The sequence below is a fragment of the Rhinoraja longicauda genome, chromosome 30, assembly GCF_053455715.1.
Source record: "Rhinoraja longicauda isolate Sanriku21f chromosome 30, sRhiLon1.1, whole genome shotgun sequence".
NCBI lineage: Eukaryota > Metazoa > Chordata > Chondrichthyes > Rajiformes > Arhynchobatidae > Rhinoraja > Rhinoraja longicauda.
In genome coordinates, this window is record NC_135982.1 from 26,286,612 (window position 1) to 26,303,667 (window position 17,056).

The window sequence follows — 17,056 nt, forward strand, 5'->3', positions numbered from 1 at the left end:
TTGATGTATTCATTGATTTGCTTAATTTCTGGTAAATCTGAAATTCTTCTACATGACAATTTTTGTTCCTCAAAAATTCCTACATTTCATTAAAGTATCCAAACTTACTTCTATGCTATTCCTGGAAGGGGAATGATCAATGCATATAGTTTTTACTTGCCTTTAATTTAATCTCGTTTTATTCAGGATAAGGGTATTGAACTTTGCATTGTTTCCAATTGCTTTATGTCCTGTAAAACTAAAACTGCGACTTACCGTTGCCCTATTTATTGAGAAGGGAGACACCTGTGGAAAACTTAGTGTAATGACGTGAATGCTTTGCTGTTTCCAAAAAAAATGGATTTTGGTCGTGCACAAGTAAAAATATCCTGATGGGTGTAAAAATTTTTAATTGAAGAATTGTGGTAGACTAAATATTTGAAGGGAAGAGATGCAGAATTTGTCTGGTGCTTTGGCATTACTGTGAGTCTTGCCTGCTGCCCTTTGCTATTGACTTTAATCATTTTCAAAGTTCTGATTAAATTGCTTAATTAGTTCCCTCCTTCAACTCTTTTATTTCAAGCGAGTTGGAACACTGCTTTTAATTTTCTTGTTAACTACCTATTTCAAATTATTTATGGTTGATTCAGCCATCTAATCAGTTTCTAAACCTTTCTTGCCTGCCACTCCATATCTTCACAATGTTTACAGTGATAAATTGAACTACATTGTAAATTCAACTTTAAAATGTTCTATTTATATAGAATCTTTGCATGAAGCTATGGTTATAGAACAGTAAAATGTATGCATTGTGCCCGCTGCTTAATCCTAATGGTGTTGCATAAGCTGTTGTTGGGTTACTGAGGGCTGAGTTTGTGTGAGGTGCAAGGTTAATGTAGTGGGATATTAAAATGGCTGAAGTTCAGGAAACTGTACAATATGCCTACCTAAAGTTGAGATCCAAAGAACTTTGTTTTGTAAAAAATATATGTTAGAATTTACTGAACTGAATCTCTGATCATGCATGGAAGTTCATTCCAAGAAAGAAAGTATTCTTTTAAATAATATCCCAATTATTGCCAAGATTTTCGAGTGATCTGCGTATACCAGCTTCTGAGCGTTTGTGATTATTGAAGCACAGAACATAGTTGGTATGGCAAAACTAACGTATCTGCTTGGAGCTTATTTCAGCATTATAACCACTCTGGGCCTGTACTTGCTGGAGTTCAGAAGAATGAGGGAGGAACTCATTAAAACGTACCGAATAGTGAAAGGCTTGGATAGAGTGGATGTGCAGAGGATGTTTCCACTAGTGGGAGAGTCTAGGACTAGAGGTCGTAGCCTCAGAATAAAAGGACGTTCCTTTAGGGAGGAGATGAGGAAGAATTTCTTTAGTTCGAGGGTGGTGAATCTGTGGAATTATTTGCCACAAACGGCTGTGGAGGCCGTCAATGGAGATATTTAAGGCTGATTCTTGATTAGTACGGGGGTCAGGGTTATAGGGAAAAGGCAGGAGAATGGGGTTAGGAGGGAGATATAGATCAGCCATGATTGAATGGCGGAGTACACTTGATGGGCCGGATGGTCAACCTTTGCTCCTATCAATTATGACCTTAAGACTGAAAGCATGCATTTGAAGTGCAACTACTTGTTCTAGAACAGTACAACACAAGAACAGGCCCTATGGCCCACAATATCTATGTTGAACATGATAATTTACCAAGTTAAATTAATCTCCTCTGCCTGCAGGTGATCCATATCCCTCCATTTCCTGCATATCCATGTGCCTATCCAAAAGCTTCTTAGATGCTACGATTGTATCTGCCTCCACCACCACCTCTCATCCTCCAAAATAAATTGAAATTCAAATTTGTGTGGAAACTTTTCCTCTCTGTTCCCTGAGAAAATATAAACAATTAAAAAGAGTGGAAATTCATTCAATGTTTTACCCAATAATATTTATGATTTTATGAAGCAGTTTAAATTCAAAGAATTGTATCAGTGCAATACCATTGAAAGTCCATTAAGATTGAATTTCAAATTGAGGGTATAATACTGGATGTGCGCCACTTCCTGACATTTTTTTTAAATGTTACAGAAGCATATGATTTACAGACAGCACTTGCAAAAAATTTTGTTTAAAGATTGCAACATTTTATTTAATTATTTTAAAAGTTTCTTTAATGAGATCTAGTATGATGTTTAAAATCTAATTCTTTGTCTTGCTATAAAGCAGTTTAAGGAAAATTGTTTTTGGTTATGAGATAAATTTTCTCTCCTTGCATGAAATCTCTCTCTGCGTGATATGGTGTTCCTCTTGCCCATTTTCGTTGCAGACATGTCCAAAGTAGGAAAATTGATTGGTTGTTTAATCCTGAAAATGTGATGTATTATTCTGCGGTTACAGTAATTTCTGCTGCAGAGCTTGAGATCATACTGGGTTTGGCGTGCCAATGTTCATTCATGCAGATGAACAAGATTCTGTTGGGACGGGTTGGAAAGTAGAAGGTTATTCAGTTTAACATTGACAAGTTGGTGTTTAAACATTTTCACTGAGCTGCATTGCTCTTTGCAATGGTTTGAAAAGATGAGGGATCAGTTAATGTGTCGGAAAGAACTGCAGATGCTGGTTTAAATCGAAGGCAGACACCATGCTGGAGTAACTCAGCGGAATAGGCAACATCTCTGGAAAGAAGGAATGGGTGACGTTTCGGGTTGAGACCATTCTCGACCCAAAACATCACCTCTTCCTTCTCTCCAGAGATGTTGCCTGTCCCGCTGAGTTACTCCAGCATTTTGTGTCTACCAGGGATCAGTTAATTGTGTTTTAAATAACCTTTGGTTTGATTAAATTCATAAAATGCACAAAATGTATATTTTTACACACTTTGTTAAAACGTTTTGTATTCTATTAATTTTTTTGCAAACAGGTGCCAACTCTCTGTGAAGACCTATTATCATCAGTTGATCAGCCACTAAAGATTGCCAGGGATAAAGTGGTTGGAAAGGATTACTTGCTTTGTGACTATAACAGAGATGGTGACTCATACAGGTGAGGTAATTGAAATGGAAATAATGGTACAGATATAACCATAACTATGGTTCAGCTTCCACCCTGCTGATTCCTCAGCTAAGCCTGTGAGCCCTTGAAGCCCTGACTACTCTTTTGGGGTTTTTTCTCACAGTCACTGATTTTATTTTTGTCTGGCTGGAAGGTTGGATATGATTTAGTAAATCAGAATATAGTCGTTTAGCATCAACAATATGATACAAATGAATGATAATATTGATATAAACTTCAGTGCCAGTCCTGAAATTACATGTGACCCAAATAGGTAGAAGCTTGATTATTCAGGCTTAATTTCTGAACAACGCTGTTCCATTTTAAGACCAGTTGGAGCCTTTTACTTTTGTTTTATTTGTTTGTAATTCTTCTTTCACATACAGACCCAAGTAAGATAGTAAAAGAATGGGCATGTCACCACTTGGGCAAACCTGATGCTAAGGATGTCATTCATCCAAAAACAAAAATTTGGAGATCAGTGTGTGTGGAAAGGGGAATAGAAAGGAACTGCAAATGCTGGTTTTTACCGAAAATAGACACAAAATTCTGGAGTAATTCAGCGGGTCAGGCAGCATCTCTGGAGAACATGGGTAAGTGACGATTCTGGTTAAGACCCTCCTTCAGACCCGCTGAGTCACTTCAGCATGTTGTGCTGGGAAAGTGACATGGTTTATATGTCTGAAAGCAACAATTTGCCATGTCCATTGGATACATTTATTCATTATCGAGTCATTTGCCATGTTAATTTTTAATGTTGAAGATTCTTCTATGGCTGATTTATCACATAAGCCTCAGGCGTATAACTTTGTATCTTATCGTGAGGAAAACACAGCTTCTTGTTTAATGCAAAGATTACTTTCATTCCTCTTGTGATTGAAGATTTCTGATAGTCACTTGTTCTGCAAGCTCCAGAAGAAATAAATCGTCTCGAGGTTCCTTCTTGTTCTACTTGTCATTCAAGTTAAAGGTGGTGCACATTTTATGGAACATGCGTCTTCTACAATGCTTCATTTTCCAATATCTTTGGGACTTCTAGATTAAACTAGAAATAGCATAGGCTTAACTTTGTTTTAATAACTTTTAAAAATGGTGCAACTTCAGTTTTACCTTTCAGGTTGTTTTAATGAAATAAAATCAGTTTCTTTTTGTTTGATATGAATTGTTAAGTAACATAGCAATCTGAATTTCTGGGATCAGTCCAAGCAAGGGAGTATTCTACTCCTTACACGTGGATCACTATGTTCCCAAAGATTTGTAAGTCGAGGTGACTTATCCAGATATTAAAACAATCTTAAACTCTGATATTTATATATATATATATATATATAACGTTAATGCATTTGCTAACTTTATATCTGGGGCATGATCTAGTTTTTGAAACGTATACATTTGGGACTTCAGATTTCTCACATTGTTTTCTTCTGAGATCTACACATGCTTTCTTTCCTGCATTTCTCTTTTAAATGAAATCCTTATGAGGAAACTGGTGCCAGCTACACAGTTTGAGGTCGTTAGCTTTAGCAAAAAAACATTCTCTGTGGAAAAAAAATACATGTTACATCTAGTCAGTGACCAGGGCCATGTGGCTTTTTGTTGCACACATAAAATGCACTTTAACTTGTTAACTAAAATGGGAATTTAAAAAGTACATTATCCATACATTAAACGTTTGTTGATTCTTTTTTAAGCTTAAGGCCTCCAGATACTTGCTCATGAATATTCGCTGAAAAAATATTGTACTGTTTAAATGTGAATGGATACATTCCAGGAAATAGGCATCTCTTCCATTCCATTTTGACAGCAGCATTGTGGTGATGGAGATCAGAAATGGTGTGTCTCTGCAACTACAATTTAATAAGCCTTTAAAACCTATGCAATATGTGCATCAGAAAGCCATATGGTGCAAGCCATTTGGTTTTAGGCAAGGAAAGCAAAATTCAGTCAGTTACAAGTGTATTCTTCCTGCATAAGAAAGGAAGAAAGAAGAAAAGGAAAAAGAAAAAGGCACTACCTTAAACATTTCATTTTCTAGTTTAAACATGTATATACTGCGATTTGCAAATGTCAATTCTGTTTTTGAGTTGTATTGTGCTGAAATCAAGGCAAATGGGCATCATTGTGACCTGACCTTGGAGCAGCACGTTATTCTCTTGAGTTGATTTGGTTGTAATTATTGAATACGGAATGCTTTGCATCTATTGTTACCATGACGATTAGAGCTTTTGATATCTTTACTACATATGCCTGCATAATATGCTTGAAGGTCACATGTTCTTAATCTGAAAGTACATTTGCCAGAATCTGCTGTCTATAAATTTTAATACTCATTGTGAAATTTGTGGTGTTTGGAGTCAATGCTTCCCGAATGGCTTCAATAGGAGTCATTTTTGAATAAATTGTACAAAAATGTAAAACTTGGATTTTGTTGAAAGCAATTTTAATTAAATGTTAAATCCTTTGTGTACTGTACCACATATCATTCTCTATAGGGAGATAGCTAGTGCTCTATTCTACTCTCCTGGTAGAGATGTTTGATGACCATCTGCTGCATTGAAGTCTCACCCCAGACTCTTACTATTCTACTCCATTTCAGTCACAACCAAACCAAATTGGAGTTCTACTTTTAGAGCATAGAAAGTTTGTTTTGGGAAGCTAAGTACTTTTGGTAGACACAAAATGCTGGAGTAACTCTGCGGGTCAGGCAGCATCTCTGGAGAGAAGGAATGGGTGACATTTCACGTCGAGATCCTTCAGACTGATGTCAGGGGAATGGGCGGGACAGAGATAGAATGTAGTCGGAGATAGTAACACTGGTGGGAGAACTGGGAAGGGGGAGGTGATGGGGAGAGAGGGAAAGCAAGGGCTAAAGCAAGGGCTATTTGAAGTTAGAAAAGTCAATGTTCATACCGCTGGGGTGTAGGCTACCCAAGCAAAATATGAGGTGCTGTTCCTCCAATTTGCGCTGGGCCTCACTCTGACAATGGAGGAGGCCCTGGACAGAAAGGTCTTAAAAAGGATATAGCATAAAAAGTACTTTTGGTCATGCACATAGAAATCAACACCCTCCCTTTGACACCACATAGACAAACTCGCTTATAACAGAGCTTTATTTGTCGTTCGGTACTGAAGTACCGAACGAAACTACATAGCAGTCATAGAAAAAAAGAACACAAGACACATAGCCCCAACACAAACGTCCATCACAGTGACTCCAAACACCCCCTCACTGTGATGGAGGCAACAAAACTTCCACTCTCTTCCCCACGCCCACGGACAGACAGCTCGTCCCCGACCGACCCGCACAGTCCCCGCAAGGGGATGGAAGTCCCCCCGGCCGAATCGCACCGGGCGCTGAAACGTCTCGCGGCCGAGCCGGGCGATGAAAGGCTCCGCGACCAAGCCTTGCGCAGCTAAGTCCCGTGGTCGAGCCGCACCAGCGATGTAAAGTCCCGCAGCCGAGCCGCACCGGGCGATGTAAAGTCCCGCAGCCGAGCCGCACCGGGCGATGTAAAGTCCCGCAGCCGAGCCGCACCGGGCGATGTAAAGTCCCGCAGCCGAGCAGCACCGGGCGATGTTAAGTCCCGCAGCCGAGCCGCACCAGTGATGAAAAGTCCCGTGGTCGAGCCGCACCAGCGATGTAAAGTCCCGCAGCCGAGCCGCACCGGACGATGTAAAGTCCCGCAGCCGAGCCGCACCGGGCGATGTTAAGTCCCGCGGCCAAGCTGCACCGGGCGATGTAAAGTCCAGCGGCCGAGCCGCACCGGGCGATGTTAGGCCCCGCAGCCGAGCCGCACCCCGCGCCGTGAGGAAGAGAAAAGTTTCCCCCAACCCCCCCCCCCGCCACCCCCCACCCACACCACCCCCCCCCCACACATACACAACCAAAAACAAATACAAAAACCATCCCAACACCGACACACAATAAAAAAAAAAAGGAAAAAAGACGAACAGACTGCTAGCGAGCCGCTGCCGTTAGGCGCCGCCACTTCAATGATCCATTCTACATTTTCCTTGATCTGCATTGCCTTTGATCCCTCGTTTTCGCACCTTACCCTTCCATATTTCGATGTCTCCCTCTCTCCTGACTGTCTGAAGAAGGGTCTCAGCCCAAAACGTCACCCATTCCTTCTCTCCAGAGATGCTGTCTGTCCTGTTACTCCAGCATGTTGTGTTTATCTTCGGCTTATACCAATTGTTGACATAAAACCCTTTAAAGTAGGGCGAGGGCGCTATATTAAGACTTACAATTAGTTCAATGTAGAATGGATCATTGTTAGATATGGGGAAGGTGACAAGGAGGCATGCAATCGGTAAAATTTAATCAGGAGGGCAGTGAAACTAGTCAGAGAACTAGGGTGGGAGAGGAATGGTGAGAGAGGGAAAGCAAGGGTTACTTAAAGTTAGAGTTCAATATTCATACTGCTGGATTGTAAGCTGGCCAAACAAAATATGAGGTGCTATTCCTTCAATTTGCGTTTGGTCTCACTCTGACAGTGGAGGAGGCCCAGGACAGAAAGGTCAGTATGGGAGGGGGAGTTAGTGTTTAGCAACCAGGAGCTCATGTAGGCTAGGCGGACTGAGCGGTGATGCTTAGCGAAACGATCGCCCTTCCTGCACTTAATCTCGCTGATATATAGGAGTCTACACCTGGAACAGGAGATACAGCAGATGAGGTTGGAGGAGATGCAAGTGAACCTCTGCCTCACCCGAAATGACTGTCGGGGTCCATGTATGGAGTCGAAGGAGACAGTATAGGGATAGGTGAATGACAAATGAATTTATATATTGATAATTTGCTTAAAAAATATTACAGACATTAGCAACTGGAGGATGAAGAGGGGATTTACAATAGGCAGCCTTTTAAAGTTATACACTAGGTACAAATTAAAAGCTTGAATATACAGGAGGCTGTTCGGATAAACTGATGTCTTCATTCAACTGATAAGCGAAAATTAATTTCAAACCAGTTTTATATCTGCTATAAGCCAAACCATGTTAATGTCCCATTATTTTCTAAAAATGTTGAAGTATTTTAATGTATATAAATATCTTTCAGTTCAGTCTTCGTCTTGGAAACAGATACCACTCCTTCCATTGTATTTTGATATTGTATGGTTCTCTGAGGCCAAAGAAAAAATTGATAGTCGGGTTTTCCATCGACAATGGAGCTTAACGAGTTAAATTAATCAGTGTCTTTAAGTTGTGCTTATGTGCCTGTGCTCGCTGTGTAACTCTTTCTACTCGCTGCCATTGGTAACATCTGTGTTTAATATTTTGTGCTTTTCCTTGTTCTTTATTGTATCATATAAATAAACAAGACTATGCCACGTAAACATGGATGAACTCTGCCAATTTTCTTTGCCGTGCAACCTTTTTAGCCACTTCTGCTTTAAATTTGTCTAATATTTCTTCAGAAATTAAACATTATAAATTATCACTTATCATTTAAATTATCCAATTTTTGACTGGAAGTTGTGCTGTGACAGAATTTTAGTGGATCCATATTTTGTAGTAACTTTAAATATAATATTTTCAGTTAAAAAAAATATTTATACTACTAATAGAACGAGGGACACTTATGTAACGGAATAAAAGTAAAGAACAAAGCATGAACAGCTTCGATGACAAAAAAAATCATTAAATTAGAAGGGCAAATAATTATTGGAATTTGTAAGATCATCTTTTGGATATTTTGGAAAACTAAAGTTTTCAATTGTCGCTAGGCATGTAGCTACAAAAGGCAGAGCAACTGTTCGGTTTACTGCAATAAGGTTGGGTGCGATATAAAAAAAATTAAACAATTGGGAGAGCAAACAATTTAAATCCAAAGGGCTTTGATTCCAATTGTTAAGTGAAAATGATAGTTTAAATGTAGAATGACGTATTGTGCAATATAAGGACAGAAGGAACAAAGAATGAGAATATAATTTTGAAGCAGTTGCCCAGGCAACGTATATGGAGTTTAACTGGTAAATAGCTCATTTAGATGCCTCTGTATTCAGAGCAGAAAATATTACCAGTACTAAATTATTAAAAATTTCATAAACAGAATTGTCGGTATAGGTGGGATGTTCTACACCACTCTCTATTTGTTGTGACATTTCATAAGAGCTACATTGATTTCTTTCAAAACATAAGTTGAGCAGAATCAAGTTTGTCCAAGGCACTAAAGATAAATTCTTGGAAAGATGGCCTGTAGTGGCAAAGCTATAAATGGGTTTTCTACAACTTTGCGCATCTTCATCCTAAAGTTTGATGGGGAGTGGCTGAACACCAGACAATTCATAAGATGGAAGGAAATGTTTCCCTTGGAGGTTCATGCAATTTGTTTGAATGTTAAGTAAACAAAATTCAGGTGCCCAACATTTTATTAAATAATGCATTCATTGCTAATATACTAAGTATTTGGATGGGGGTGTGATGGAAAACGGGTCTCCCTGCTGATAATAAAATAACATAAATACCACTGGGACCCTCTCCTTTGTACCAATACAGCTCCAAATCTAAACATGTCCCATACTCTTCTAATAGTATCAACATGCTTTAAGTACATTAAAATATAGAGAGACACTTGACACAAATGAATTAGAAACTGATTGCCATATTAATTCGCACAATGATCAGCTCCTCAATGTGTATATGTGGATAGATATTTTTTTTAAAAATTCAGATGGGGCCTGGAGCCGACCTTGCAAGTAAGTGGATCTATGAACAGGAAATCAACTGACACTGAGGACTAGTGGCTCTCATACTTGAGCACAGTTTGCAATTAAATGTATTCCCAGCACCTTCATAGATGGATGGTGTGCAATGTAATTTTGCCGATCTAAAATAATTGGTGGCTGTGAGCCAATGTGTGAACGGTGGTTTTAATTTTCAGGAAAGTGCTTGAATCTATTTAAGGCATGAGATTCCTTTTAAATGTATTTTTGTCACACATTTTCTAGAAAACCAACTTAGAGGAATATCACTCTTTATCTAAATGGGCAGTCTGCTGTAAAATTCATTCTGTGCAATCAGATTGCTGACACTCGATAGTGCAGTTTGTATTCTGAAGTAAACCAAGTTCAGTCCGAAGACTTTGTAATGGCTGCCTGTTTCTGATTGCACTGTGGCCTTTTTTTAGATCACCGTGGAGTAATAAATATGATCCCCCTCTGGAAGACGGTGCCATGCCATCAGCTCGCCTGCGGAAACTAGAAGTTGAAGCCAACAAAGCATTTGATCAGTACCGAGACCTGTAAGTAATGTAATGTTGTTTAATATAGTTTTCTGTACTATTATTTCTGTAGGTATGATTTAAATTGCAGATAGACCTTTAGTTTATTGCAAATGCTATTTTAAATCTCCCAGGCTCTTTTAAGATCTCAAATTGAAATTAGAGTAATTTGAGCTGTCTACTTAAAGTTGAGATAACTTTCAGATCCTTGACTTTTTCAAATGATTGCCTGGAATTAAATTGACTGAAGACTGTGCCTGTTTAAGTCTTCGTAATATCCAGAGTTTTTATTAAATACAACTTGGCATTCCACCGAGAACTTTCCTACGGTGTCTGTAACAGGCAGGGACAAGCCCTGATGAAGTGAGTTCTTGATATCTATTGTACAATGACACACTCTTGCTGATTTTACAAACAAAAGTAAAATACTGGAAGGTACACAAGCATTACTTAGTTTGATTTGGCCGGAATAGAAATTGTCACGTGACCAAAAACCCGTGAACGTTTAGTTTGATCATTGCACCACTGACCTGTTGGGAACTGGATTATTTCCATTCATTTGTTATGAAATGTAAAATCTTTTTTACTTTCAGCATAAGAACCACCTCTACCTGCTTGAAGTCCTTGAATATTTATGCCATGCTCTCGTTATCGTTAGGTTGAGAATTTCAGGATTTGGAAGTAGTGATTATGGGTATGCAGATCTATGCCCAGTTTAGGTCTGGTTTTGGAGGTGATGGTGTCCCTTAATATTGTTGCTCTGGTCTTGCTTGGCGATATTTCACCAGATTACAAATGAGACTACTGTTGCCACAATGTCCCTGTCTTCAAACAGCACCCATTTCAACACCATTATAGCAGATTCTCTCTTCCTTAATCTTCCCCAAGCACAACATTCAACTCTACTTCATAGCGTCACAACAGCACCTCCCAGGCCCTCCTTCAGTATGAAGAAGGGTTTTGACCCGAACACCCATTCCTTCTCTCCAGAGATGCTGTCTGTCCAGCTGAGTTTCTCGAACATTTTGTGTCTACCTTTGGCTGCCTTACTATTTTTTTTTCTTCAGTGGTACTATTCCAGATATCAGTGGTATGGAATAGGAATGGGGATTGTGCTGTGATGCTGAGATAAGGGTGAATATTGCCCTGGTGATGGGACTGGTATTTTGTTAGAATCTATTGTCATGGTATGGAAGTGATATTTGTAATGGTGTTATGGTGGATGGTTGAGGATTCAGTGATGTGAATGTTATTGTGTTAGTAGCATCTTTGAAGAGTGGTGAGAAGAGGTCATTATCTCATGCTTGTGACAACAGATATTAACTTGTCAATGCAATCTGTCAACGTTCTGCTGGAGGCTGGCATGTGCCTCTTTATCAGAGTTGTGATTGTAGCGAAATGCAGTGGAATTGCTGAAAACTGCCATGAATGTACAGATCGGGCTTCCTATGTCATCTAGGAAAAATATCACCTTTAATGCAATTCTCCTTCACTGTTGTCGAGTGTCAAAATTGGGGAGATATGAATGTGCAGCCTTATGCGTGCATTATGAACTGAATCAAACTAGCAGTGAAGGTTTTTTTAAAGTCATTGAACGTCCAACTGCTAGCAAGCTTTCTCCTGAAAAATATAATAGAATTTGAAATGTAAATGGCTACCCAGGGGGTATTTGAATCAAACCTCAACTGATCTGTGTCAGCAAAGGAATTGTAAATTAAGTAAGAACAGACTTTGTGTCGTCTAATATGTATAGTTTGCATATTTTACAAGGAACAAAGCTTGTCTATAAAAGTTGAAAATTGCTCTGCCCTCTGGTAGAAAGTTTTGTATTCAAGTAAATTTGAGGGTGGTGATGGGGGGGGGGATTGGCAAAACACGATGTTTGACAAAATGCCACTATCATATTGTAGAGTATTGTACATTTAAGATATGCTGTAACCTACCAGTATTTTTCCTGGTGTTTAATGCAAAACAGGTTGTTCTGACTCTAAAGTTGCGTTTATTTCATGCCTTATTCTTCAAGCAACAGTTGTATAAATGAAACCTTCATAAAATGTTAGATCATCTGGTAAGCCCATTATTTTAACTCAAAATGAATGCATGGTGAAGTATCAGTGAACCATGCCATATTTATTTATTAATATTGCACAATGATTTTGTTTTTGTGTGTGTTTTTTTTTATTGTGAGGCTATGGGCGTGGCAAGCAAACGGCTATTTGTGTGCTGTTCCACCATGGCTATCAAAATAAAACATAGAACATACCATAGTACAACACAAGAGCAGGCACTGCGGCCCACAATGTTTGTACCGTCAAGATGCCAAGACCAACTCTTATAAGTCTCCACATAATCCATAACCCTCCAATCCATGGATTACCATGTTGCTTGTCCAGAAGTCTCTTAAATGCCATCATCGTATGCCTCAACCACAACCCCCCTGCAGCGCGTTCCAGTCACTCGCCACTCTCTGGGTAAAAAACAAACTTGCCCCACTCATCTCCTTTAAACTCTCAGCTTAAAACTATGCCTCTAGTATTTGATTTCTCCATCCTGGGGGAAATGTTCTGACTGTCTACCCTCTCTAGGCCTCATTCGTAATTTGATGAACTTCTATCGGGTCTCCCCGCAACCTCTAGTTCCAGAGAAAACAATCCAAATTTATCCAACCTACTCCTGCAGCTAATATCCCCAAATCCAGACATAATTCTGGTAAACCTCCTTTGTGACCTCTCCACATCCTTCCTGTAAGGGACGACCAGAACTGTACATAACATTCCAAATGTAGCCTAACTATTGTGATGATCAACAATGTCCTTGAAGCACTGCAACCTTTATAGTGGACAACTTTTATACCAGTGGTGAACAAGGATCCTGGATTTTGGCAATGTTCAAGTCATAGTGATGTTCTTCACCCTAGGAAAGTAATTTCCAGATCCTTGCAAAGAATCCTTAAGGCTTAACTGCAAGAATACATTAATTGTCCCAAGAAGCAAAATTGAACAGATTAACAATGATAACTTTCAATCCACCAGTCCCTTCAGCGGGACAAAGCATCTTCAAGCGTAAAATGCAAGCTTTATTGATCAAAAGTTTACATTGAGTTGCTTAGAGCAATATTATGAAGTAACCAAAAACTTAGTCAGTGAGGTAGCTTTTAATCAACCATTGGAGCGAGGAAGAGGTGGTGAGATTTAGGACCTTGACAGCCACTGGCATGGCCACCAGCAATGGAATGGTTTTTAAATATGGGAATAATTAGTAGGCCAAAATTAAGGCATCAAAAATATAAGAGGTTAAAAACGGAAAGCCTTAAAGGGAAACAAGGAACTGCAAATGCTGGTTGACAAAAAAAGCTGGTGTAACGAGCAAACCGTTACCGCTGAGTTACTCTAGCACTTTGAGCCTCAAGAGATGATGGTTCGAGGCAAAGTGTTTTAAGTGGCTATTAATTAAGATCTAAAATGTAATGCTAATTTAAAGTTATTTTTAAAATCAAGTTTGGCTTAGTTCGCATAAAAGGTGAAAAATCCACTTAAGAATTTATGTTCAAAAAGTAAAAGTAACACTTGCAAATTAATGAGTTATATTATACCTGCTGCTGACAGCTTCTATATGATTGCGCAAAACACAAAGTGCTGGAGGTACTCAGCAGGTGAGATAGCATCTGTGAAGGAAAATGGACCAGCAAGGCTTCGGGTCAGAACTCTTCAGATTGAGCAGTCTGATGAAGGGTTCCGGCCCGAAACATCATCTATCTATTTCTCTCCATAGATGCTGTCTGATCTGCTGAGTTCTTCCTGTATTTTGTGTCTTGCTCAGGATTCCATCATCTGCAGTTCCTTGTATCTCTCGCCGTTACAATCATTTTTAGTTTTTAATTTCTGAGCTTTTGTCATTTCCATTCCAAATACCATATTGGTCTCATTCTGCTGTTGATTGAATTCCACGCATAAACTAGTGTTTATCTACTATACGTTATCGACCAAAGTCTTTTGGTGTATGTCAACATTACATTCTGCAACAACTATTGTTACACAAAATAATGATGTTTGCACCGTTTTTGGCAACTTTATTATAAGGCATCTTGTGCAAAATTAGGGAACCTTTAAGATCTGCAGGTGACATTAAATGGAACGGTGTACACTTCAAAAATTCATTTGAACTGTGTTCATTCTTAACAGTCTATTAAATTTTGTGATTTTAGTTTGGAAATTTTCCTTTAGGTTCTGATTAATTACCAAAAAAACAACTGGCTTACCCTATAAACCAGAAAGTATTTTGTCCAAAATAGCTAGATTAATTAGTGAGTCTGGCAGTCAAACTACAAATCATGGTTTCTGTACTCCAATTTACTGGAATATAGTGTGAGCGAGGCTTTTGGGACAAGCAGCCACAGTTCTATTCTCTTTAAATTGTGGATTAGCCCCAGCCTTATCCATAACCATTTTAAAGTTCTAAATTGATGCAAGGCCAACATTGATGCTATTAGACAGGAGTTTGCAAAAGTTGATTGAGGTAGGTTGTTTGTGGGCAAAGGGTCATCCGGAGAGTGGGATGCTTTAAAAAGTGTGACGGTGAGAGTTCAAGGTTAGCGAGAGCTTGCATGTTCCTGTGAGAGTGAAAGGTGAGGCAGGTAGTAAGTAACCCTGGATAATGTGGGAAATTGAGCCTCTGGTCAAAAAGGATGAGGCATGGGTCAGCTAGAGATGGCGGGGATCAAGTGAATCCCTGGAGGAGTATAAAGGATTGAGGAGTGTAAATCAGGAGGGGAAAAAGGGGGCAACAAAACCTGTGGCTGATAGATTAAGGGTAATCTGAAGTGATTTTATAACTATATTAAGAGGAAAAGGATAACTGGAGAGGGAATAGGGTCCCTCAGAAACACAAGTGATCATCTGTGAAGAGCCTCACAACATAAGCAAGATCCTCAATGAATATTTCTCCTCTGTTTTTATTGCGGAGAGAGACACAAAGACTAGGGCTGGGCCCTTTGCTGTTTGCCATCTGTATCAGTGATTTGGATGAGAATGTTCAAGGCATCATTGGTAAGTTTGCAGATAACACCAAAAAGGGTGTTATCTGCAAATAACTAAGAAGATGGTTGACATAAATTACAGTGGCATCTATATCAGTTGGGCAAATGGGCTGGGGAATGGCTAATGGAGTTTAATTCAGATAAGTGTGACAGTGAGGTGTTCCATTTCGGGAAGTTCAACCAGGCAGGACCTTTACTGTGAATGGTAGGGCCTAGGGGAGTGTTGTAGAGCTGAGGGATCTAGGAATACAAGTATTGCCTAAAATTCCCTGTTGCACATAGATAGCATGGCAAAGAAAGATTTTGGCATGCTAACCTTCATGAGTTTGGGAATTAAGTATAGATGTTGGGGCATTTATGTTAGTCATGTAAGACACTGGTGAGGCTGCACTTGGAATATGGGGTTTAGTTTTTGTCACCCTGCTTTTCGAAAAGATGCCATTAAAGGTGGAAAGGTTACTGCAAAGATTTACGATGATGTTGCCAGGGTCTGAGCTAGAGGGAGAGATTGAGCAGACAAGGTCTTTATTCCCTGGAGCACAGGAGGCTGAGGGGTGATTTTATAGAGGTGTAAAAGATTATGAGGGGAATAGATAAGGTGAATGCGCAGTCTTTATCCCAAGATAGGGGAATCAAAAATTAGCAGGCATATGTTTTAAGATGAGAGGGGGAAGATTTAACATATACCTGAGGGGCAATATTTTCCATGCAGAGGATGGTAGGTATATGAAATGAGCTGCCAGAGGAAGTAGTTAAGGCAGGTATGATAATAATATTTAAAAGACATTTGGACAGATACATAGATATGAAGGGTTTAGACTACAGCAGTTCTTAACCTGGGGGGTCGTGACCCCCATGGGGTTTTCCCAGGGGTCATGAAGGGGTCATAAATGAAATCATCCCATCCCATTGACTGAGTATTGGCAGACATGTTTTCATAAATCAGTTTTTTTCCCCCAATTTTGGTTTTGGGGGTCAAGGTACTGACCAAGAATGTCTGATGGGGATGTGGGGCCAAAAAGATTAAGGACCGCTGGTTTAGAGTAACATGGGTCAAATGTGGGCAAATGGGACTAATTTGGATGAGGCATCTTATTTGACATGGACGAGTTGGGCTGAAGGGCCTGTTTCTATTGACTCTGATGCTCTATCACATAATCAAATTGATGGGTATTCACTCCATCTAATTGTAGTTCTGAAGACAAATTAACACATACATCTGTGTAACTTTAAACAGGTAAATGAACTTATCATCACGTATATAATTTATGTTAACAAGCTTTGTTCCTTTCCAAATTGTAAAATAACACAGATGTCCCAATTGCACCAATCCTCAATGTTAAAACGATCCTTCAAAAACTGTCAGCCTTTGATTAGTTTCATGCCTCTAACAGCCTTTAATTGACTCTTTTAAGATGCATGGCAGCTAAGATACATTTACAAATGCCTTTGAAGATTTTCCAGAAGAGAAAAAAAGCTAAAAGTGCAGTTCTAGAGAACATCTTTTTGGTGTTAGAAATTCACATGATTGAATAGGCATCTGTTTGTATGTATAGCCATTAAACATGGATTCTAAACAGACAAATGTAATTGAATGGAATGCTTCCACCCTTACAAATATTTAGAAAGATCTGTGAGGCATATTCCCATTCAAGGGCAAAGGACATTTCAAGTTAGATGCAATCCTGTTGATGCTTGTAGATTATTAAAAACATAGAGGGGCACTATCATCACCACATACATTCTTTAGAACTTTCAT

General features: G+C 39.2%; 1 protein-coding gene across 1 annotated transcript in view; it reads left to right on the plus strand.

The window, feature by feature from the left end:
* Positions 1-17,056, plus strand: part of capzb (capping actin protein of muscle Z-line subunit beta) — a 97,991-nt gene that overhangs the window by 60,640 nt on the left and 20,295 nt on the right. Inside the window, exons 3-4 of the mRNA XM_078424983.1 lie at positions 2,910-3,031; positions 10,170-10,283. Of these exons, the coding sequence (XP_078281109.1) occupies positions 2,910-3,031; positions 10,170-10,283 (236 nt within the window). The remainder of the gene's footprint in view (positions 1-2,909; positions 3,032-10,169; positions 10,284-17,056) is intronic.